The sequence below is a fragment of the Penicillium lagena genome, assembly GCF_028827675.1.
Source record: "Penicillium lagena strain IBT 129212 chromosome Unknown utg000002l_segment0_segment0, whole genome shotgun sequence".
NCBI classification, from domain to species: domain Eukaryota; kingdom Fungi; phylum Ascomycota; class Eurotiomycetes; order Eurotiales; family Aspergillaceae; genus Penicillium; species Penicillium lagena.
Window position 1 is genome coordinate 4,644,029 of NW_026623223.1, and position 22,780 is coordinate 4,666,808.

General features: G+C 53.1%; 10 protein-coding genes across 10 annotated transcripts; 3 read left to right on the forward strand and 7 right to left on the reverse strand.

The window, feature by feature from the left end:
• Window positions 1-199: 199 nt before the first annotated feature.
• tktA (transketolase tktA) lies at window positions 200-2,560 on the forward strand (the record flags this gene model as incomplete). The annotated part of the gene is made up of 5 exons (XM_056976633.1): window positions 200-253; window positions 360-502; window positions 585-669; window positions 721-1,015; window positions 1,083-2,560. 5 exons carry the CDS (start codon window positions 200-202, stop codon window positions 2,558-2,560), a joined length of 2,055 nt encoding a protein of 684 aa, XP_056836589.1.
• A 98-nt stretch (window positions 2,561-2,658) lies between these two features.
• On the reverse strand, window positions 2,659-3,717 carry N7510_004708 (Dehydrogenase multihelical; the record flags this gene model as incomplete). The annotated part of the gene is made up of 1 exon (XM_056976634.1): window positions 2,659-3,717. The coding sequence occupies one exon, from the start codon at window positions 3,715-3,717 to the stop codon at window positions 2,659-2,661; it is 1,059 nt and encodes a 352-aa protein (XP_056836590.1).
• A 1,357-nt stretch (window positions 3,718-5,074) lies between these two features.
• N7510_004709 (uncharacterized protein) lies at window positions 5,075-6,553 on the reverse strand (the record flags this gene model as incomplete). Its single annotated transcript, XM_056976635.1, has 4 exons — window positions 5,075-6,267; window positions 6,324-6,356; window positions 6,409-6,461; window positions 6,528-6,553. The coding sequence occupies 4 exons, from the start codon at window positions 6,551-6,553 to the stop codon at window positions 5,075-5,077; spliced, it is 1,305 nt and encodes a 434-aa protein (XP_056836591.1).
• Window positions 6,554-8,178: 1,625 nt separating this feature from the next.
• N7510_004710 (uncharacterized protein) lies at window positions 8,179-8,929 on the forward strand (the record flags this gene model as incomplete). Its single annotated transcript, XM_056976636.1, has 3 exons — window positions 8,179-8,304; window positions 8,385-8,503; window positions 8,566-8,929. The coding sequence occupies 3 exons, from the start codon at window positions 8,179-8,181 to the stop codon at window positions 8,927-8,929; spliced, it is 609 nt and encodes a 202-aa protein (XP_056836592.1).
• A 645-nt stretch (window positions 8,930-9,574) lies between these two features.
• N7510_004711 (spermidine synthase) lies at window positions 9,575-10,672 on the reverse strand (the record flags this gene model as incomplete). Its single annotated transcript, XM_056976637.1, has 3 exons — window positions 9,575-9,855; window positions 10,011-10,580; window positions 10,642-10,672. The coding sequence occupies 3 exons, from the start codon at window positions 10,670-10,672 to the stop codon at window positions 9,575-9,577; spliced, it is 882 nt and encodes a 293-aa protein (XP_056836593.1).
• Window positions 10,673-11,198: 526 nt separating this feature from the next.
• On the reverse strand, window positions 11,199-11,922 carry N7510_004712 (ubiquinol--cytochrome-c reductase subunit 8; the record flags this gene model as incomplete). The annotated part of the gene is made up of 4 exons (XM_056976638.1): window positions 11,199-11,250; window positions 11,308-11,485; window positions 11,700-11,725; window positions 11,891-11,922. The coding sequence occupies 4 exons, from the start codon at window positions 11,920-11,922 to the stop codon at window positions 11,199-11,201; spliced, it is 288 nt and encodes a 95-aa protein (XP_056836594.1).
• A 208-nt stretch (window positions 11,923-12,130) lies between these two features.
• On the forward strand, window positions 12,131-13,026 carry phb1 (prohibitin subunit PHB1; the record flags this gene model as incomplete). Its single annotated transcript, XM_056976639.1, has 2 exons — window positions 12,131-12,451; window positions 12,508-13,026. 2 exons carry the CDS (start codon window positions 12,131-12,133, stop codon window positions 13,024-13,026), a joined length of 840 nt encoding a protein of 279 aa, XP_056836595.1.
• A 158-nt stretch (window positions 13,027-13,184) lies between these two features.
• N7510_004714 (25S rRNA (uracil2843-N3)-methyltransferase) lies at window positions 13,185-14,546 on the reverse strand (the record flags this gene model as incomplete). The annotated part of the gene is made up of 1 exon (XM_056976640.1): window positions 13,185-14,546. The coding sequence occupies one exon, from the start codon at window positions 14,544-14,546 to the stop codon at window positions 13,185-13,187; it is 1,362 nt and encodes a 453-aa protein (XP_056836596.1).
• Window positions 14,547-15,235: 689 nt separating this feature from the next.
• Window positions 15,236-17,869, reverse strand: N7510_004715 (putative cell wall proline rich protein; the record flags this gene model as incomplete). Its single annotated transcript, XM_056976641.1, has 1 exon — window positions 15,236-17,869. The coding sequence occupies one exon, from the start codon at window positions 17,867-17,869 to the stop codon at window positions 15,236-15,238; it is 2,634 nt and encodes an 877-aa protein (XP_056836597.1).
• A 2,013-nt stretch (window positions 17,870-19,882) lies between these two features.
• N7510_004716 (amine oxidase) lies at window positions 19,883-22,155 on the reverse strand (the record flags this gene model as incomplete). The annotated part of the gene is made up of 5 exons (XM_056976642.1): window positions 19,883-20,925; window positions 20,976-21,150; window positions 21,199-21,540; window positions 21,607-22,041; window positions 22,105-22,155. 5 exons carry the CDS (start codon window positions 22,153-22,155, stop codon window positions 19,883-19,885), a joined length of 2,046 nt encoding a protein of 681 aa, XP_056836598.1.
• Window positions 22,156-22,780: the final 625 nt, after the last annotated feature.

The window sequence follows — 22,780 nt, forward strand, 5'->3', positions numbered from 1 at the left end:
GCAGTATGTTATGTAGTCCGCCCCACCACAGACATCATCCGCCCCCCACCACCAGACACCCCTCCATCTCTTCTTTCTTTCCTTCTTCTCCCTCTTTTCTCCTTCATCCTCCCCCTTACATATCAACACCCCATCATCGTACGTTCGCCCTCAATCATCCGACTGATCATTGCTGACTCTCTCTCTAGTAACCGCCATCATGGGTTACACTGATCTGGATAAGTTGGCTGTCAACACCATCCGTGTTCTCGCGGTACGTCCTGCTCGCTCCATCCACTCCGGACGTGGCGGAACAGAACAAGCTGGCCATCTGCCACCGTCTTCGCCTTCAATTGACCCGTTAACTAATTTTCCGTCAGGTTGATGCCGTCGCCAAGGCCAACTCGGGTCACCCCGGTGCCCCGATGGGCATGGCCCCCGTGGCCCACGTTTTGTTCAACAAGTTCATGAACTTCAACCCCCAGAACCCCGACTGGGTCAACCGTGATCGTTTCGTTCTCTCGTGAGTGTTTCTATTGGATTAAATTTCTACTCGTAACGCTCCAATGAATCAATTGCCCACTGACGCTTACGCTCTTCCTCAGGAACGGCCACGGCTGCATGCTGCAGTATGCTCTGCTCCACCTGTTCGGCTACAAGCTCACCATGGACGACCTGAAGAGCTTCCGTGTACGTTTTTGAGAATCATTATGAAATTGGGATCTGTTCTGACGAACGCAGCAAGTCGGCAGTATCACCCCTGGACACCCCGAGTCCCACGACACCCCCGGTATCGAGGTTACCACGGGTCCTCTGGGTCAGGGCTTCTCCAACGCCGTCGGTTTGGCCATCGCCCAGGCCCACACCGCCGCTGTGTTCAACAAGCCCGGCTACGATCTGATCAACAACTACACCTACACCTTTTTCGGTGATGGCTGCGCCATGGAGGGCATTGCCAGCGAAGCCGCTAGCATGGCTGGCCACCTGCAGCTGGGCAACCTGATCGCCATATATGACGACAATGGCATTTCCATCGGTACGTTAAGCTTCGATCAGCCCGATTCTACCCGGTGGGGAAACGCGAACTAACCCTATATGCCTAGACGGTGACACCAAGTGCGCCTTCACCGAGGATGTGATGAAGCGCTTCGAGGCCTACGGCTGGCATATTGAGCACGTGAAGGATGGTGACCACGACCTCCAGGGTATCGAGGATGCTATCCGCAAGTGCCAGCAGGTCAAGGACAAGCCTTCCGTCATCAAGCTGACCACCACCATCGGTTTCGGTTCCAAGTTGCAGGGCACCGGCGGTGTCCATGGCGCCCCCCTCAAGGCCGATGATGCTGAGAGCGTGAAGAAGGCCTTTGGCTTCGACCCATCCCAGAGCTTCGTCGTGCCCCAGGAGGTGTACGACCTGTACCACAAGCACGCCGCCGAGGGCGCCGCCAAGGAGCAGGAGTGGAACCAGCTCTTCCAGAAGTACCAGGCCGAGCACAAGGCCGAGGGTGCCGATCTGGCTCGCCGTCTGGCCGGCAAGCTGCCCGAGGGTTGGGAGAAGAGCCTCCCCACCTACAAGCCGACTGACCCTGCCATCGCCTCGCGCAAGCTGTCGGAGGCCGTCCTGGAGAAGATCCACTCGGTCATCCCCGAGCTGCTGTCCGGCTCGGCCGATCTGACTGGCTCCAACAACACCCGCTGGAAGAACGCCGTCGACTTCCAGCCCCCCAACCTGGGCCTTGGCGAGTGGTCCGGCCGCTATATCCGCTACGGTGTGCGTGAGCACGCCATGGCCGCCGTCATGAACGGTCTCGCCGCTTATGGTACTATCATCCCCGCTGGAGGTACCTTCCTGAACTTCGTGTCATACGCCGCCGGGGCTGTGCGCCTGTCGGCTCTTTCGCGTGTCCGTACCATCTACGTCGCCACTCACGACTCCATCGGTCTGGGTGAGGACGGCCCGACCCACCAGCCTATCGAGACTCTGGCCCACTTCCGTGCTCTGCCCAACTGCATGGTCTGGCGTCCCGCCGACGGCAACGAGACCAGCGCCGCCTACTATTCGGCTCTGACTGCCAAGCACACTCCCACTATCCTGGCTTTGACCCGCCAGAACCTGCCCCAGCTGGAGAACTCGACCATCGAGAACGCCCTGAAGGGTGGCTACGTCGCGGTCGACACCCCCAACGCTGCCGTGACCATCATCTCGACCGGTTCGGAGGTCGGCATCTGTATCGAGGCCGCCACTTACCTGAAGGAGAAGCACGGCGTCGCCGCCCGCGTGGTGTCCGTTCCTTGCTTCGAGGTGTTTGACGCCCAGGACAAGGCCTACCGCCTTCAGGTGCTGCCCGATGGCATCCCGGTGCTGTCGGTCGAGGTGTGCTCGACCATGGGTTGGGAGCGATACGCGCACGAGCAGTTCGGCCTGAACCGCTTCGGTGCCTCCGGCCCGTACAAGGAGGTGTACGCCAAGTTCGAGTTCACACCCGAGGGCATCAGCAAGCGTGCCATTGCCACCATCGACTTCTACAAGGGCGCGACCGTGCGCTCGCCCATCAACCGGGCCTTCCAGCAGATCCTGTAAGGGTCCGTCCTAAAAAGAGAAGGGAATAGAATGAAATGAATAGATGAATGTTTTTCTAAATTTCAAGTTGGTTTTTTTTTCGTTTACTACATCTTGTTCTATTGTAAATCACTCCAGCTCCGCTGCTGCATCGCCACCACCTCCCGCAGCATCTCCTCTTTGCTCCTCCTCGTCTCCGCCGTATACGGGCCATATGCCTCCTCGGTCTGCTGCACAACCATCTCCCTCCAATTCTCCCCGCCTTCCGCACTAATCTCCGTCTGCCCCAAATCTCGCCACACGGGCTGGATTGTCGGCATAAGCTTCTGCAAGAAAGCTCCAATCCCGCCCTCCCCGCCGCCAGCATGATAGCTCTCAAACACACCACTGCCCGCCCACCGCGGCCCAAGACTAGCCGTCACGATAGCATCGAGGTCCCGCGCGCTGACCACGCCCTCGCCAACGAGATGGCATGCTTCACGTAGAAGTGCAAATGCAAGTCTGTTTCCGACGAAGCCGGAGATTTCTTTGTGTAGGATTATGGGGCGGTAATAGCCTTCATTCTGCTGACTTTGACTCTGATTCTCCGTGGAAGAGGGAAGAGGCAATGGACCGGGCGTAGTATCAAAGTACCTCTTCACAAACTCAACTCTATCCGCCTTAGTCTCCGGCCCCGGAACAATCTCCACGAGAGGCATCAGATGCGGCGGATTAAACGGGTGAGCCACGAGCAAACGGGACTTGACATCGTTCTCCTCAACGGAACAAGTAGCACACTGCGCCGAAGCAGGAATCCCACTGGAACTACTCCACAGATGGGCCGTGGGATCCGCAAATTCCTGGACCTGTGTCCAGAGAGACTGCTTTGAGGAAAGGACTTCGGGTGTCTGTTCTTGGATGATAGTTGCGCCGCGGCAGGCATCTTCGAGGGAAGCGGAGAGGCGGAGACGGGATGTGGAGAGGAGACTTTGGATTATGCCTTTGTCTCCGTCTCCGTGTTCTTGTTTCAGGGAGGAGGATGAGAGGAATGCGGGCAGTACTTCGTGTACTTGGGACTCCAGGTCTGGGCGTGGGTCGTAAAGCGTGACAGATGTGTCGGGGCGGCGGAGGTGGAGGGCTGCCATTGAGAGGCCGATTGTCCCGGTGCCTAGGAGGGTGATGCGGTGCTGGTAGGACATGGTTTTATTCTTTGGTTTAGTTCCTGTTGTATATTGTTGTGAAGTGTGTACGGGGAAGAAGAAGAGGAAGAAGAAGTTGGGTATGTACGAGGGGTTGATTATCCTCGGCTGCGGGGAACCGATCTATGCCCGCTACCAGGTATAGTTAGTTACTAGGTAGAAATTTACGGAGTAACTCTGGGTGACGATGGAAAGACCATGGTTACTAATGAATATAAGCTTAATCTAGGTGCAAAGACTTAGCTACTAGTAAATATTGAGTATTATATGTACACACAGTAACTCGTCGTGACCCGGCCCTTCTTCGTCATCTATCAATCACAGCCTATTGTCCTGAGGAATGTATTTAACATCTTTCCTCCCCAAGTCATTTGCCATTTTATAGGTCGTGGATAGGCCTGAAATTTCGTCCATTCCCAGAACCGTATCGACTCTGGCGCTCCGGCAGGATCTTTCCACATATGCTGCGGTGGGAAGGGCGAAGGATCGAATATGAGCCGATATGAGTAGGTGGAAATACATGGAAGCTCGTGGACGTGTGGAACATCATTGACGGCCATAAACTTGCCTTGCTCCACCCTAATGGTATATTGATTAGGGAGAAACGCCTTCTCTGTAAGCTGGCATTCGTTTATTCTGACTTTTCCTATATCCACCGCCCCAACCCCTACACGGCGTGTCGTGAGTGTCATTTCGATATCAAATTGACCGACGACTCGCGAGTGAGAGGGATACGGGGGAGTGGCCCCAATATCGATTTTATCGGTCAGAGCATTAGGGGAACAAGGCTTCCATTGAATTTCTGCAGCGATAAATATGCTGAACTCGCAACGTGCAACCAACTTAAGATACAATAAGCTTCAATTAATGGAATATATGGAGGGAAGACTCACTTTGCCGGTGCCGTCTTCGTGAAACCGGATGTAGCTTTCTTCGTTCGAGTCCCACCACCAATTTTCGCCACACAGAAGTGATAGTAAAGTCGTGCTCATTTTTCAAGGGTTTCCAAGGGCAAAGAGAATACAAGCGCTCGGTGAGTAGATGGCTCTTGTCGACGTTATGCAAGGGAGAGGGTATGAGGGAAATAGAGAGAAAGAAAGAGGATTAGTGGCTGTTAACAGGCAGACGGGGGGATCAGGAGAAGAAAGGCTGACAAGCGTGGTGTGGGCGCAGTCGGGGAAGGCCACGTGCGCATGTAGTATAGTTACGTAGTTGGAGATATTATTAGTTCATCTTCCAGCAGAGCGAAATGTATCATTAGATATCAACGAAGGCTTTAGTATGCGCCCTTAATTAATCATCAATCGGAAAGCGAGGAAACAGAATTTTATGAAATAAATCTATCTATGCTTGAGCTTTACCCTTCACCCGGACAACCGAACACGAATTTAGAGGCCTTCATCGAGTCCTGCATGATCGCCCTCGCGTCCGACGATATCGTAAAACCAACAGTTTCCGCAAGAGCTGCCCCTTCGGGTCCTGCCATAAAGGCGAGGAACGTATCCAATAGTACCTCCATGTCCTCCATTAGTTCGCACGCTAGCTCTTCTTCAGAGCTCTCCTCAAATACCGCTGACCCAGATAACCGTTCTAGTCCCGTACCACTATTGATACTATTGCCGTACACAAGCATAATTTCAGTTGGGACCCTATAGAATGGGAACTCCATTGAAATCACTTCTCTACCCTCGTCGCGGTAGATTGTTTGGTTGCTGATGGAGTTGACGGTCGCATATGCAAATCTATATGATAGAGCCCAAAGCCATTTGACGAAATTCTCTTCCGTGAATGAAGAGTCAGTGATGGTAACCGCTAGAGTTCCACTGTTGTCGATGCCATCTTCGGACTCGCTAGATGCGACCCACCAGGGCGCGGCGCTCGGCGTTGCTTGGTTGGTACAACTATAGAGGGTGACTTCCGTAGTTGTAGTCGTAAAACTGCCTATCGCACCGCCTGGAAGTGTCGCGAATGTATTAAAAGAGGTATCAGTGGTGGTCGTGACGGTAGCAACAGCAGAGCTCGGGCAGGCGCTGCTGAAAGCCGTGTAGAAGCTAACCGCTAGTGAATATGCAGCCGCAGTAGCGTTGTAAGTGAACGTCGATGATACCGGTGGTGAATAATATCCCCAGTTACCGTATGTTACTGCGGTCGTGGTTTGAGGCCACAGCGTCGTGGTGTAGGTGACACCCGGCGAGTTGGAGTCTGTCGAGGTAGAGCCCGCGCAATAAGTTTCGGTTATCCCCGTGTAAATGTCTAGCTTTGACACCACAGACGATGCACAGTGGACGAGAGCCCCATTTGTAATATTATAATAACTGTAGGGGATTTGACTAGTCGATGTGGTTGGCTCTGGTGCATGCGTAGTCCAATCGGCCGGGATCGTCGTTGGGCACTCAGAGGCAACGGTCATCCGTGTTGTGAAACCATTCGTGCAGACACAGATCGGCCCAGGATCTGGTTCAGCTGGCAATGCATGGCAGCCTAGTGAGTGAACACTGATTGTTGATGTTGGTGTCGGGGTCGATTTCGAAACTTTTGTGCGGCTAGGGACTTTGTGATAATTAGAATCAGCTTGGACAATATAGAAATGCTTCTTCAAATCATACCGATAGGCGGCGGTTTCGACTTGCATGATTTGGCTTCCAAAAAATTAGCTTTCGCACTTGAAAGAGTATGAGAATTGAGACGTACCTGGTTTTGGTGTCGGCGTTGGTGTCGGTGTCGATATCGTAACTGGCGTGCGGCTAGGAACTTTTTGTCAAATTTGAAATTAGCGTAGACCATATAGAGAAAGCTTCTTCAAATCATACCGATAGGTGGTGGTTTCTTCTTGCATACTCTGGCTTTCAGAAAATTTAGTTTAGGAACTAGATAGAGTATGAGAATTGAGATATACCTGGTTTTGACGACGGTGCGCCTAGACTTGCGCCGGATGTGGTGGTGGTAGTATGGACGGACGGCAAGAGACTTGGTGTTCTTGGCTTATTCCTTAGCTGATTCCTTCCGGGCAAAGCCAAGGCTAGTAGTGTTAACTGAAGTAGCCACCAAATGAGCCGCATGTTGAACGAAGGTCTTGAAAAAACAGAGATGTATAAAAAAAAAAGTACAGCAGATACGGGGGTACCGTACTGTTTAAAAACAAATGTAAAGAAGATGGCAAGGGGTTACGAGATCAATGGCGAATCCGCTCCATTTATGACCGACACCTGTTTATACTTAGATCTAAATAGAAGTTTTAGAGGCAGCAGCTCAGCTCTGCATAAGGCTGTGCGCTCGGATATTAGTCTATTATTGTTCAAACATGGATGACAGGCGGCTGGTAATGCTGATTGGTAGAAAATACCTACGATGTTGGCTCTAAGTTCGATCCCTTCCTAACGAGGTTAATAAAAGAGGCTGTGATAGTTATTAATCGACCCCATCTTAGGCGTGCCATCTAACCGCGAGATTGCGTACGCTACTATCTTGAAACAAGGTGCAATAACCCCTGATATGATACAAAGCACTGCCCCGATTGGTTTCTTTTAGGAATAAGCGATGATTATTAGGCCCACCAATCTTGCGGCGAGATCCCTGCTAAGCTTATTCAATATGCGGCTAGTTTTGCGACAAGGCTGCACTAGTAGGCTTATTTTAAGGCACAAATCCTAAGCCTTTGGGGGCCATAAACCACCGCGGACCCATACTCGTACTAAGTACCGTCTACATGTAGATTGTGTCCTTATTAGCCCCCACCCCTCAAGAAGCGTAGGCTACCTGTGCACGCGGAATGCACTCGGCGATTGATTCTATTTGACATTAGGACTAAATGCCTCTGTGCGTAAAATGAATACATTGAACGCAAATCTTGCTCTTCAGTGGGGTCCCAAAGGATGAATTAAGCCCATCCTTCCGCCTGCTCCGTGCGCTAATAGTCTTGAAACAAGATCGCAATAACTCTGATATGTTATAGAGTCCTGCCCCAACTAGTTTCTATCTAGGAGTAAGCGATGATTATTAGGCCACCCATCTTGCGACGATCCCTGCCAAGCTTACTCAATATGCGGCTAGGTTCGCGACAAGGCTGCACTGGTAGGCTTGTAGGGAACCTACCGAGGCCATCGACTAATTGGATGAGGCTATGTCGTTTAAACAGGGCAAAGTTTAACTGGCAAGCTAAGTATGTCTTTTGGGCCCCCATGTAGCAGCGCGTACTCCACTGATTAATAACCTATCAAGTGTCTGTTTCAACAACCAACAATAAAAACTAAAATAGAACACAACAAATTAAAAGAAAATAAATAGTTAATAAAAATATAAGCCTCTAGCTGCATAGCAGGGGAGAGGGTCTGTGTACAGTACTTATATTCATCGTGCTTTACCCCCTAAGGTCACGGAAAGAGATATACTTTCACTGTGACCGGTCTTTATTGTTCTCAATCCTTCTCCGATCTTCCCACTTCCCACAGTGGAATCTTCACGATGCTTATATCCATCGTCTTCCGGCTGTTGTTTCTGGCGAGCTTAGCCGCAACCACCCCAATTCATCGCAGAACCCCCAGCATTGGGTCCGGCAACGTAATTGTTGGGTATAAAGCTGTTGACAAGGTATCTCAAATCCTTTTAATCTCTACAAATCCGGTGGAAATCCAACATAGTACGCTAATGTCTTTATTCTGAATTTGTAGAAGAAAGCAGATGCGTATAACGCAGCCGGGACTGTGGTATGGTTTCCCCCTAGCGGGGAGCAAACCGGCACCGGAGTGTATTTGACTCCAGGCCCAGGACAGTGGCCGGGGAGTGCCTGGTACGACATGATCCTTTATAGTATTTCATCCAAGTACATGGTCTGAAACTAACTGTTCGAAGGAACTGCGCTGTATGGGCCAATTCTGAGAAGTGGGAGGCATTAAAGAAAGTATGGGTCCCAGAGTACGACTCCAGCGGGAACAAGCTCTGGTATGCGTCGCAGACTGTTATAGATCTCTATGTACGGTCGTTTGGCTTTTCGCGGGACAGCACGGTCCTTCTATCTGATATTTCTGGTATGGATGATACGATCCAGATCTTGTTACAACAATCCATGTTGAAAGGGGGGGCCAATGATGTGGGTCTCGGGGCCGTCTGTGTAGAAGGCCCTGGGATATCAAAACTTCCTGTGACTCTTCCTGCTAACTGGGGAACGTGGGATATCGAAGGCCTCTGTGCCGGCTCGGAAGGCCCTGCTACGTGATTTCCTGCCTGTATACTCGTTGGTGCTCCTATCAGATATATATGATGGTCCTTTGCGTGCCATCATTACTTATGTTATGTTGGGTTGGCTATCTCCGTTCTCCCGGACATATAGCCTTGAAATAATCTTGACTCATTCTGCATTTCTCTCGCTTGCTTCGTACACCAATTTGTTTTGTCGCCTTTGAGTTCTTTTGGCCCGGCCCCGCTCGCTCTGGGTAGAGCCTCACTGGTACCAAAATAGAAATCTTGGGAATGCCCTCCAAATGAGCATAGATAACGAGGATCGTAGCGCACCAAACGATGAGCGAGGAGGGAGAAGGGGGGAAAGGGGGTGGCGTAGCTCGGCGCTATAGATCATTGGCATACATAAGTGTCTCATCAACAGGACGAGAGTCAGGGCGAGAAGAAGGAAGCGCAGAAGGGCGACAAACCGCCAAAAGTTGAAGCGGCGATGGGGGGACTTTTATAGAAACAAGCGCGGGAAGCCTAGGCAGCCCAGGGACACGTAATCCAAACAGGCACGCTAAGCTGTTTCAAGTGATTCATCTCACCTGAGTATACGGTGTAAAATGGAGACCTATTGCAGACGAATCCGAAACCCTTCATTGTGAATCATAAATCTACTTCCAAGCTTACTACCAAGTTACGCACCGAGCGCCTTGCGCGCAAAGTTGGGCAGCACAAAGCTGGCACGGTGGATGTCCTGGTTGTAGTAGCGGCACAGACGCTCCTCCTCCTCGCGGGACCAGGTGCGGACAGGCTCGCGCACGTTGCGGGAGGCATCCTTGCAGCAGACCATGAAGCCGATCTGGCCGGATGGGTAGGTGGGGATGGTGGTGTAGGCGTACTCGGCGACGGGGAAGACCTCATTGCAGGACTTCTTCAGGTCGGTGATCAGCGAGAGATGCAGCCATTGGTTTTCAGCTGTTGGACAAAAGGCACAGTTCCCACAACAAAACCGAGCCCGAAAGCGGGTTGGTTGCGGGGTGGTGCGAAAAGATTAGCCTATGTTACTGACAAGAATGGAGTGGAGAGGAGAAGAGAGAAAGAAAGAAAGACAGAAAAGAAAGGCGACGAACAACCTTGGGTGGTGATGACGCCGCCGTCGCGCAGCGCATCGTTGAGCAGCTCAAAGTACGGCTTCTGGAACAGGGACTCGGCGGGGCCCTCCGGGTCAGAGGAGTCGGTGATGATGACGTCAAACTTGTTCTTGTGCTGCTTAAGGAACTCGAAGCCGTCGCCGACGTGGACCTTGGCGTTGGGGTGTTGGAAGCCGATGCTCATGCCGGGGAGGTATTTCTTCGAGACGCGGATGACGGCCTCGTCGATGTCGCAAAGGGTGGCCTCCTCGACGGACTCGTGCTTGACGACCTCGCGCAGGACACCGCCGTCGCCACCGCCGATGACCAGCACCTTCTTGGGGTTGGGGTGCGAGTTCATGGCCAGGTGGGTGATCATCTCCTGGTAGGAAAACTCGTCGCGCTCGGTGCACTGGATGACGTTGTCGAGCACCAGCACCGTGCCATAGTCGCTGCTCTCGAACACCAGCACGTCCTGGTACTTGGACTTTTCGTGGTGCAAGATCTGGTTGACCTTGAGGTTCATGGCCTGGCCGGGCCACATGCCCGACTGCTCGGAGAACCAGCCATCTGAAGAAGCAGGGTCAGTTTTTTTATTTTCAGTGGAGGCGGGGTAGCAGAGGGAAAATACCCTTGATGGTGGGGTGAGTGATGTCGCTCATGGTGTGGACGGGAGAGGAGAAGCGTAAGGGAAAGAGGAAGGAATGATAGAAAGACGAAGAGGAACAGGAAGAGAAGGTGGAAGGAGTAGACAAGAAGAGAGTGGATGGGCGAAGGAGGGAGCGAAGTTGGGACATGCGGAAGTTTGTCCGTTTCGGGCGAAATTTTTGCTTCTTTTTTTCGGTCAGTGTGGAGACGGGCTGAACAGCGCCAATAAAAGGGTAGGTGTGAATAATAGAAAAATACTTATTCTTAGGCAAGGAATGGGATCAATTGAATGGTCGAAGTCAATGGTGAGTGTTATTCTGTGGATTTGTGTAGTACGGCGTAGTGTTGTATACTATAGGAGAGATCCCGGAGAGACAAGCTACACCCAACTACGAAGACAGACCAATGAGAAAGATATAGATCAGACAAAGGAAAGGGTGATTGCTTTCTAGTTACTGTACAATCATACAGCTCCACCACCGTGTATACCAATTCAGTTCAACTCAATTCCATTCCATCCTTTCAATCGATCCATTGCCTTTACTCAGAGCCAGCCTCCTCGCGGCCGGGCTTGGAGTTCAGGTACTCGTTGCTATCACACCCAATTAGCAATCTCATCCATCTCCTACATCAGTCACAGCAGTCTTACCGCTCAATGGCCCAGTTCATGGTGGCGTACGCAGCAACGAACGGCGGCACCACGTAGAGCACCTGGTGGCGGAAACGGCGGAAAACGTTGAAGATGGCGGCGTTGGCGGCACCGGCGAAAGGGCGCTGGCGGTTAGACGAGAGGGAGTAGGTAGCGATGCGCTGGGGAGTCGGGCAGCCTGCAGTCACGGCGGGTCAGTGTCTATCATCCAAGCATGGTGTTCTTCCTCTTTCAATCTCTCTCTCCCCCCTCCACTTCCCGGTCATGATCTCCTTCTGATTGATGTTTGGTTTTGCCAATTCGGAAGGGGTGCTCGAGAGAGGATAGAGGAGAGAGGATATCGACCGTATGCGGACACCCTCGGGTCGAGGAACGGATCATCGTCCACGTACCAAGATCGCCCCAGCCACCGATGTAACTATATCGAGACCATCATCAGCACACGTAGATTGCAAAGCAGGGCATGTGACAGGGGAGGAGATTGGCCTCACGGGCAGCCGGGATGATCCAGATTACACCCTCGGCAGACGCAAGCGAACGCGCACCAGTGCAGGGCAGGAGGGGAAGAAAGGGTGAAACTTACACTCCGTTCTTAGGATCCAGAGCGCCGCCCATTGTGAGAGGATTGAGTCGAGAAAATCGAACGTAGGAGGGTCGAAGGGGGCAAGCGAGATGGTTGAAGGACAAGAAACGAGTGGACGGTCGGGCGAAGTTGGAGGTTTGGCCCATCCACGCTAAACCTGATCGGGCGACACCACTGACACTCCATCTCGGTCCTTCCGTTCTCTCACTTCATCACTCACCACCTCATCCCCCGTCCACCATGCAGAACACCCTTCAGCGCCTCTACCGGGTGGCCATCCCCGTGACGGGTGCGCTGCTGCTAGCCGACGCCTCCCTCTACGACGTCCGCGGCGGCACACGAGCAGTCATCTTCGACCGATTGTCCGGTGTGCAGGAGAAGGTCGTCAACGAAGGCACGCACTTTTTGGTTCCCTGGCTGCAGCGAGCGATTATCTACGATGTCCGCACGAAGCCTCGCAATATTTCCACCACAACCGGTAGCAAGGATTTACAGATGGTCAGCCTGACGCTGCGCGTGCTGCACCGACCGGACGTGCCGAAGCTGCCTCAGATCTACCAGGTGAGCTCGAAACACCCACACCCACGCGATCCCTCACGAAGCTAACAATGGTTTAGTCATATGGTACGGACTATGACGAGCGTGTCCTCCCCTCCATCGGCAACGAAGTCCTCAAAGCAATCGTCGCCCAATTCGACGCCGCCGAGCTGATCACACAGCGCGAAGCCGTCTCGAACCGCATCCGCACCGACCTGCTGAAACGGGCGGCGCAGTTCAACATCGCCCTCGAGGATGTCTCCATCACGCACATGACCTTCGGCAAGGAGTTCACACGGGCCGTCGAGCAGAAGCAGATCGCCCAGCAGGATGCCGAGCGGGCGCGGTTTATCGTTGAGCGCGCTGAGCAGGAGCGCCAGGCTAACGTTATTCGCGCGGAGGGTGAAGCCGAAAGTGCCGAGATCATTAGCAAGGCTGTTGCCAAGGCCGGTACTGGGTTGATTGAGATTCGTCGCATCGATGCCAGCAAGGAGATCGCGCAGACTCTGTCCGGTAACCCGAACGTTACCTATCTGCCTGGTGGGGAGGGTAAGGAGGGTGGCAAGAGCACGAGTCTCCTTTTGGGTCTGCGGAGCTGAGTTGAACAAGAAAGAAAATGTACCATCTAATCGCACTCTTTGGGAAGGGTCCGCTAGCACCCTGGCTGAGCCTTTCCTGTTCCTTCTTCTATATGTAGCAATATCATACCTCTACTCTGATGAAATTCTCTTGTCTTTCATTCATACATGCACCATATTCACCCTTCAACCCTCCGATACACATGCACTTGAAACCGCATATCCTCCAATCCCGCACCCTCCCCAACCTCATACCGCAGCCGCGGCGCATCCCGCCTCCACCAGCGCGAGTCCTGTGAGAACACCCGCTCCCACTTCCCCTCTGCCACAGTGAGGAGCGTATGATCGAGCAAGAACTTCATGGGGTACTTGCGCTCTTGCATATTTCCATCTTTCCCTTTTAGTTTGACGGTTGAGTAGCTTCCCGGACTGTCGACAACCAGCAACACAGTGCCTGCTGGGAGGCTTTCTGTCATCCGGAGTAGGAGGGTGGTGGATTTGGGCATGGACGTTGAGAAGAGCTCGTTCAGGGTGAACATGAGAGTCACCAGTAGGGAAGAAGAAGTGGTACTGGTGTTGACGAGGATGTCATTGAGTTCGGACTCGGGGAGAGTGAGGACATCGGCTCGTTGAAACGAGACGGAGAATGTGCTTTTCTCACGCACCAGCGGTGGCTGGTGTTTGGACGTTGACGGCGTTGGCACATCCGTCGAGGTGATCGTGTCGGACAGTCTCTCGACCACGGCAGTCCAGTCCGCGATATCAACAGCGGTGACAGCGAGACGGGGGCCTGGCGCTTCCTCACGACCAGTCCCACTCTCTTCTCCATTCTCCTTATTCTTCTCCGTCAGAGATAACCCAGCAACACCCTCTCCCAATCCCTCGCCGCCATCGCCGCCCAAATCCCTCCACGCCGCAGCAAGCGCCACGATCTCCGCACCTGCACCACCACCTACGCAGACAACACGGGTAGATGGCGCAGTACCCAGCCCTTTCCCAGAAGCATTGTCGTCCTTCTGATCCCTCATAAGCCTTAATATCCCCCTAAATAGCCCTGCATATCCTAAAGCCCTGGCCGCACTCCAGCGCAGCGCGTAAGCGCGCAGCAGATCCTCGTCGGCGTCGGTGAAGGCCGAATCAAAGTCTCGTTGATAGAGATGGGATTTTATTGTTTGTATTAAGGATTTGGTGTCTAGAGGTGTATTGTTTTGGTGGGTTGAGTCTGCTGGCAGTGGTTGTGGATGTGAATGTAGTGGTGATGGTTCAGTGGAGCCAGGAGACTCGGAGTGCGCTGGGTTTGAGGGGAGCAGGGCTGTTTTGAAGACATCGAGGAGGAGTTGCTGGAGGGAGAGTGGGATTGTGGTGTCTAGATCGAGACCACTGGCGGTAATATTCGTCACTTCATGGCTGGTTTCGCGGGGTGGGTGTGATTTTCGCGACTGGGGAGCTTCTCGACGGGAGGCGGATGGTTTGGAATTGGAGGATGGTTTGGACTGGAAAGAATCGGGTATCTTGCGGTTTCCGCGTTTGGTAGGAGCCATTGACAAATTGTGAGTGGTTTGTCGGTCTAAAGAAAGAGGAGAAAAAGAGGAAGATCTCGAACCGTTCATTTTCTGCTTATCGTTATCTTATCGGCATCATCTACACTACATATAATTTTGGACATACAGTTCAACAGGAAATTGGCCTCAATTCCACCTAAATATCTTGTCCAGCACCGAAATGACCGGTGTGGGCAGGTACAATAGACAGAATGCCACACTTAACGTACCCACGCCATGAAGAAGATTGGAAAGGGGACCCAAAATGGGCCACGGGAAGATAGTATTCCAGAAGAGATAAAATAAAGTAATGGGCCCGCGCTGGGACAATGATCGTGGAGAAAATCAATCAAACCGTGTGTCACTCACACAGGTTACATAAAAGATAGACAAGAAGATGACAACATATCATACTCAAACATGCGAAAAGACCCGCAGTCTGATGCAAAAGAGATTCGTAATCGGCACCCGCAAGAAAGAAGGGGAAAACCTGGGGCCGATATTACTATGTACAGTCCAGGCGAGGGAGGGGGGTATTTGCCCAGGCAGCTCGAAGCCACGAGAACGGAAGAAGCCGAGAGGATCGAAGGTGCTGCGAGAAATGAAGGATCCCATGCTGCCGGGATATCGCTATGCCGATGTTGCGCCATGATACCAGAAAAACCACAAAATGCTTAAAGACCAGAAGATCACGAGGTGGGCCGGGCGCGAGGGCGAGGTGCCGAGGCTGTCTCTGCCGAGAACTTGTCTTTGTCCTTCTGTTTCCAGAAGTGCATGAGTCGACTGATTCGGCGACCCTTCCTCGTGGTCTTGTCGGGGGAATCACCGGGAGGCTTCTCTTCTTGGCTCAATTTGCTCCGTTCTGAAGGCCCGCTCATCAGCTTGGACAGGCTAGCCAAGCTGGACCGCTTCGGTGAATTCGCGGGGTCGGTTCGTCGGTTGAGACCAACTGAAAACGACGCGGCGCGGTCGGTTGAGGGACGAGCACGGGCTAAGAAAGTAGCAGAGAAGCGATGCATGGTATTCGTCATGGTCGATGCACTGCTGGTGAGGGATGGGACATCCTCAACCGATGCATGCGGAAATTCCGAAGGCAGATGATGGTAAGAATGGCTCGAAAAGGTACGGTCAAACGGTGTCCTTGGCGCCCCAGGGGACGGAAACGATGAATCAGAAGGCGAAACCCCAGCAGAAAGCGCAAATGGAGGGATGGTGGGCATGAACTCCATTGGAGACGAAGCCGGTCGCTTCTCAACGGCCAAGAAGCGTGGCGAGACATCCGGGCTAGAAGGCCCTGGCGCTCTGTCTCCGCCCTCCTCCGACTTTATAATCTCCACTGAGTTTTGAGGAGGGTCGAGGAATACGTTGCCAACATCTTGCATCGGCTTCTCGGGTTCGGTTGGCGCATTGGGAATGGCTGACTGATCCTCCTGAAGACCTAATCCAGTATGCTGAGGAGCGTCACTGGTAGCTGTCGGCCGAGTCAAACTGTTGGAAGAGTTGTCGCTCTTGACCGACGTCTTCTCGTCATCCGACATAGTGACGGAATTTTGAGCAGGAGGTGCGTCAGGCTTGGGAGATTGGATATTCTCGGCGAGAAAAGCATCCTCTTCCTCCTCATCAAAGACATCCGCATTTTCCAAGACGGGGGCCACGCTGAGACGGGAGGATGCAACCAAAGCGCTGCGATCAAACGGGGGAAGAGTTGGGGCACTTTCTGCTCGTCGGTGATATCGCATCTCTGGACCAATGAACTCGCCTCGTCGTCCACCGCTGTACATGCGCTGTGTAGCCAATGTGAAGTTGCTAGCGGCTCCCACTGCTGGCTGAATGGTTGGGGTATTGAACGGACCGAGTGCGGCATCAAGGTCGATGATCGGGCTGCTCACTGTATCGTCCTGCCTCCCCTGTTCGTAAAAGCTGCGAGGTTTCCACGCAGTTTCAAGAGATGGCAGAGGAACGGGAAGGCTGTCCCGGCTGCGTTCAGCCTCCGAGACAGGCGCAACCGGGTTGGTGGGGGTCCGAAGGACAACAATATGATCATCATCAAAATCGACAGACCCGATGTCGGAGTTGGTTCGACTGAGCGCAGGGGGCGAAGGAGTCGGTGCTTTACATGCGAGATTCAGTTTCGCACCCCGCTTGCCCTTGCTCTTGCCCCGCGTTAGGATGGCACCGGCCCAAGAGCGAACTCTCTTTTTCTTCTTGGATTTAGAAGACGGCTTCTTCGCAGACAAAAATCCACTGTCGTGTTCACTGTCGCTAGAAGTATCTGAACCATCGTCATTCGAAAACGAGCGACGAGACGTGTCGGTAGAGCGAGCATCTTCAGCCGAGTGACTCGAAAGGGCGGCATCAAGCAAACCCCTTGACATACTCTTTCGGGAGCGCGAGTGTCCTGAAGACTTGGACCGTTTGACCGAAGATACTCCGCTGGACTTGCTACTCTGGATCAAATCAAATGCCAAAGACGCATCAGCAGTTTTCGGCCGTGGCTTGGGCTTGCGGTCACGCGGCGTCGGGCCACCATCGGCGAAAGAAAGTGTACCATCTCTAGCAGGGTTATGGGGCTGTGGGGGATTGATCGCCGCGGTATTGGTAGGTGTCTCGTTGGAGAGGATAGAGACAGTTCCGTCGGTGTTGGGGGTGTCATCAGGAGCAGGCTCAACGCAGATGGCGGAAGGGAGAGGCGGGACGGGTGGAATCCCTGGAGAACCGGGAGGCGAGAGACGGCCGAGACTTGAGGCTGAATAAGATAACGGCCTCGAAATGTCATCGAATCCCCTTTCGGAAGGTGTGACGGGCGCGCTCGGAGCAGCTGGGTTCGTGCCGAGCGCCTTTGAAATGGCATTCAGATCAACACCAGAAATAGCCGCCGACCGACGATGGGCATGACCACGTCGTCCCGGGCCTCTGCCAGGGCCAGGAGGACCCGGTGGAGGCAGGGTAGACGACGCCGCCGGGTCTTCCTTTTTGTCATCCACGGATTCTGGTGTCACCAGTTGCTCACCCCCAACAAATTCGCTAGGCCGTCGCCGATGGGCACTCAGCCGAGGGTTGTATGGCTGAGTTGGCTGTGGAGACGGGCCTGCCCCGGGATTGAATGAAAATGCAGGAAGCTGGGGTGGTGTCCGAGGCCCAGGAGTTTCGGACTGGTTGTCGGACACATCTGCGTCCCTGGCGGGAAACACAAACGGCGGATTGGGTAGCGTTGCGGGCATGGTGAGATGACGACTGGGATCCGCGATCGGCTGGTCGGGGGAATCGAAATGCTGGGCAAAACCGGTCGGCTGGGACTGAAAAGGGAGCGAGATTGAAGTCATAGATGCTGCGTCGCAGAAAATGAACAAGAATAGAAAAAGAAAATAGAAACAAGCGAATCGAAGAAAAACCGAGAGTCGAAACGATCCAGATGAACAAAGACCTCCAGATGGTTTGACTTCCCTGCGATGACTGGAAAGCCCAATAATCTGGAGGTCTTATAAATCTCGTTTGAGGGTCATTGGATCTTCCGCACCAGGCAGGAACGAGTGGAAATGAACTGAAAAAGGTATAAGCGCAACCGATAATCTTTCACCTTGTCAGACCAAGGAAGAGGCCGACGCAGGAGAAATTCGATCAAGCCGGTTGTCGAGCGAAGCGGTGTGTGTAAGGAACGGACGGCCACGACGGGGACCAGGGCGGGTTCGGAGGAGGACGAAGAGAGTCGTGGAGGAAGGAGGAGGGTGATGGGTGGTGAGATTGGAAAAAGAGAAGAAGAGTTGAGGGGGAGAGGGAGAGAGAGAGACAGCGGAAGAGAACAACAAATCCAGAGGGGCCGAGAATTGTATGGTAAGCCGGTGACAATACTACGGTATCATACACTCAGCCTTCTGTCCCACGCTTCTAACCGACTTGACTTGTGTGCATCCCCTGCCGACAACTCGTGGCTTGCGCAGAACCTGGAAAGAATCCACTCTGGACAATGCTGCCATCTGGGCCGATTGGAAGTGGTGGACGTCATGACTCGGATTGCCATCCATGAATGGTTCTGGAATACGCCCAGCCTCAGGCCACAGTAAGCAAAGCCGATTAGCCAACCGTGGACACTATTAGAATATGGTTCGTACATTTGCATCTTACGAGGATCCTGGGGACCAGAGACGAGCACCAATCACCAAACGGCCACGCATCCGGAGAAAAAAGGCAGACAGGCACCAGCCTTAGCCTGCCCGCTCATCCAAATCTCGCCTGGTGCGGTGGGTCCTCAAAGCGCCACGCTGGGGTCTTGCACATCGCAGGGGGTCAATGTTGTGGAATAGGACGTTGTCCGGGGCGACCAGCGCAGGGAATAGATTCAGCATTGCCGTCCGAGTCCAATATAGTGACAATAGGCCATTCTCACGATGTTCACACTTGCACGTCCGCCGCGGGTTTCAGATTCCCTCTCTTGGCTGGCGGAGCCATTGCGGGTGACAAAAATAGCGTGAGACCTATCTTAGCGCCCTTTGATGGGGGGGGCCTCCTCGCAGGTTCGACGCCATCAGAGCAGGGCAATTGAAACAGCCCTCCCCTGGCGTCCGCTTCGGACGCCCGACTGGCGGTGCCCGGCCAATCACGACCGCGGCTTCGATCGACGGCTTAATATAACGATAATCAGGAGTTTGACCTCTTGGTCCGTGGGGCCGATCATCATCACCCTAATTGGGGCGGCAACGTCGTTTTACGCATGCTACTCTGCGATGTGCAGGAGAACTACGCATTAGCGGGGATGCTAGCAGAAAGAGAGCAGGGGTTCGTGGGGCTTGAATCCCTCTCGCCGTGCGCCGCAGCCGGATCGACATTTGGACAGGGCAAACGCAGACATTCACCAAGGCCTTAATTCGATCCGTGCTGTCGCAGCTTCGTATATACCATACAATACAAGCACGCCTGATTTGCGAATCTAATGCAATCACCACAGCCTCACAAAAGGAGGGCCGGGGGGTTGCTTCTGTTGGTCTGTCTGTCCTCGGAAGATTGTCGGTTCTTTCTGTGAAAGCCACCATAATTGATCTCCCGACTACGCCCCAATAAGTTACAGCCACAACTGAATCCCCAGCCGCTCTCTTCCGGGAACCCGCCGCCAAACCACGGAACGGGCCCTAGTGGAAATGAGATTCTGGACTCCACCGAGATTGCCAGTGGAGCGATCGGCCCTGTCGCGAAAGAGACAAAGGCGGTCCTAACCGTCGTGATATCATAAATGTAGAATTTTGTCACGGAGCATTCCTCATCTAGTAACAGGCAGCGTCTTTTTATCTCTCACAGACCGGCGACGCCGATACATACGGTTTTATTTTCTGTCATCACTACTACTACAGCTTGGGACAGCATGGATCTGCCGAAGTTGAGCCGCCGGACTCGCCCACCAACACGCTCTGATTTTCTGCCTGCGAGCTGATAGGCACGTCAAGAGCGGGATTGCGCGTGAAGAAATTGACAGGCTTCAGCGAGACCAGTAACTTCTCGGAAGGCATGACAGGCCAGTCCTCGACGCGCGGGTTATGTGTGGTGCCAAAGGTATGCCAAAGGACGATGTCCTCATCTCGCACGCTAAGCGGGGACTGGCGGGACCGGATCCATGAGGCAATGCCTTCGCCACCGAGCGATTGCATTGTATTCTCGCCTGCACTGTATAACTCACCGTCGTGGTAGCGGGTTACCCAAACCGCGTGCGCGCCAAATTCTGATCGCTGGGCGTGGTAGGACGACGGATGTGCCAGGATCATTTGGGATGGATGTGGCACAAGCTTATACCCGACGGGCCCTTTGCTTATTGGGTTACAAACGTTCTCATTAACGATCTTGAACACGCGGTTGGAGGCGATATCAATATCCAGCGGAGATTCCGTCTCGACAAACTTGTGAGTCGTCGTGTAACCAATGCCAAACGGATTGTGCACCGCAGGGTCATTCAATGGCATGGCGTGAGACTCCTCGACCATCAGGGAGTTCCGATGTCCATCGATGGCAGGGTCAATCCTCAGACTGAACAGGTGTTGATGATACGGCGCCATTACGCCTGGTGCTACCAGCGCCCCATATGGAACGGACTCGTCTAGATGGATCGGCGCTGTGGAGAGGATTCCCGTTGCGCGAACCTCGTAGTTGATCGAGGCATCCTGCATGAACTGAAACGCAAAGATGTACTCGTAGTTACCGACCGTAATGATCGTCTGCAGCACAAGGACTCGAGAGCGGGTGACCACCGCGTTGTTCGTGCGAAAGTTGGTATGTTTCCACAGAATGCCGTCGTCGATTTCATGGCAGCAAACGGCATTGGGGAGCACCACCGGGTCTCCGTGCATGTTGTGATGGACTCCATCAAAGTATTTGATGTGGCCCAGACAATCGCAACCTGGCAATACAATATCAGCGCATAGTTCATGAAAATGCTGGGCCTCCTACCAAGCTTCAAGTTATTGGCATTAACACCTGCACCGTTACTCCCCAGATCAAAAGCCGCCTTGCGCGGATACGGAGCTCGACTATCGCCATAGGGCACAAACATCTCCGAGAGCGCCAAACGATAGAACACACTGCGCCCATCATACGTAACATCGTGAAGCGTCAATCCCTCGCGCTGGACAACTGATCAGCACCATTTTTTGTTAAGAGCTGAAAGACTCACAAAGTTAAAGCCCACTCTCATCCGCCACTTCTCCCAAGTGAGCAAATTCCCCTCAACATGGAACGAGGGTCCCTGCGGCTGGACAACCCTATAGGGTTTTGTCGTAGTCCGGCGCTCCGGGACAAGATCAGGATGATACTCGCTTGAGCGGTGCATCTTCCTCCGGTCAAAAGGCTTAACCCCCACTTCACTCACAAGTCCAAGCCGGTCATTCTCGCCGAGAGGCAGAGAGAGAACGCGTTTCACGGAGTGGGTTTCGCTTAGCATCTCGACACAGATGTCCAGCGGATAGGCGTAGTGGTTCGAGTCGCTGTGAGGGGTGAGACTCATGTAGAGGTAGCACTACGAATTATCAAAATTCTGTCTTTTTTTTGAAAGATAGAGAGAGAGACAGAGAGAAAAGCATACCATAATAATCCTCTCCTTCATATCATTCATCCCATCAGTCCCATACGTCCAACACTCAACCTGTACAACTGCCCCCTCGGGCAATTGTAGCAACCGAAGCGCATTCTGTACCTCGGACGACGCAAGACAAGCTTTCTCCATCGCCTGCATCTCAGTGGTATCCTGGAAAGAATGTCTTCCAGCGAGCGACTTCTCGTGCACGATGGTCCGGGTGCCGAGATTAACGTGTACCTCACAGAGATCGGACACGCCGCCGCCGCGATTGAAATGGATTAGTGCAATTCGCGCTGGTTTAATGGCATTAGTGTCGTTGGATGTGCCTGCGTGTTCGGCGCGGAGGAAAGGGATCATTTGGGTCTTTGGTGGTTCAAGGAGGGTTACCACTCTGAAGGCGAGGGGTTCGTTTGGGATAGCATTTTTGACGATGCGGACTGCCTGTCAAGCTGTCAGGTGGGTTCAAATAGATCTGATAGGAGCAGGAAGCAAATCTGTAAATACCTGGACGATTTCCGCTGGCGAGAGCGGGTCGAATGGATGACCGTGAGACATGGGTGAGTCTATACTGCGCAAGATGTATAATGGACCAAATCTCGAAATCCCTTTGGATGTTCGATATATGTAAAGTAAACAAGAAAAAGGAAATCTGAAGTGCATCCCTCGTAGGACATTTAAACGCTATTCCCCTCCCCCTCAATTGAACTAGCACACGCCCCCATCCACGGGGAGTTCAAGGAAATACCGGATTGGCCCAAGCGACTCATGTTTCCAATTCATCCACAGTGTATTTCTCAGCAGGGTTGGTTCTCGCGCCACTGACCTACTGGCAAGATGATGCGAGTCCGGATCGCCCTAACGGTAGTTTGACATGTACAGGGTTGCCGCTGACGATCTCCCCTCCCTGGTCCCCGCAGAGAAATATGAGAGGTGCAATTCTCCGACAGGCGATAGGTCGGTGGATACGATTGGGTGGAACGACCGTTATCTTTTTCTTCCATCAAAGGGATGATGAATGCGTACGTTAGGGAGCCGCTTTAGATGTTAATAATGTATGGGATTAGTTGTCTTGGTTTGGAATAATAAACCCGGGTGGGATACTACATAGCCGGATACGCCGCGGTTAATTGAGCGAGTGATTGAGTGAGAAAGAGAGAGTGTGTGTGAGTGAATAAAGTGA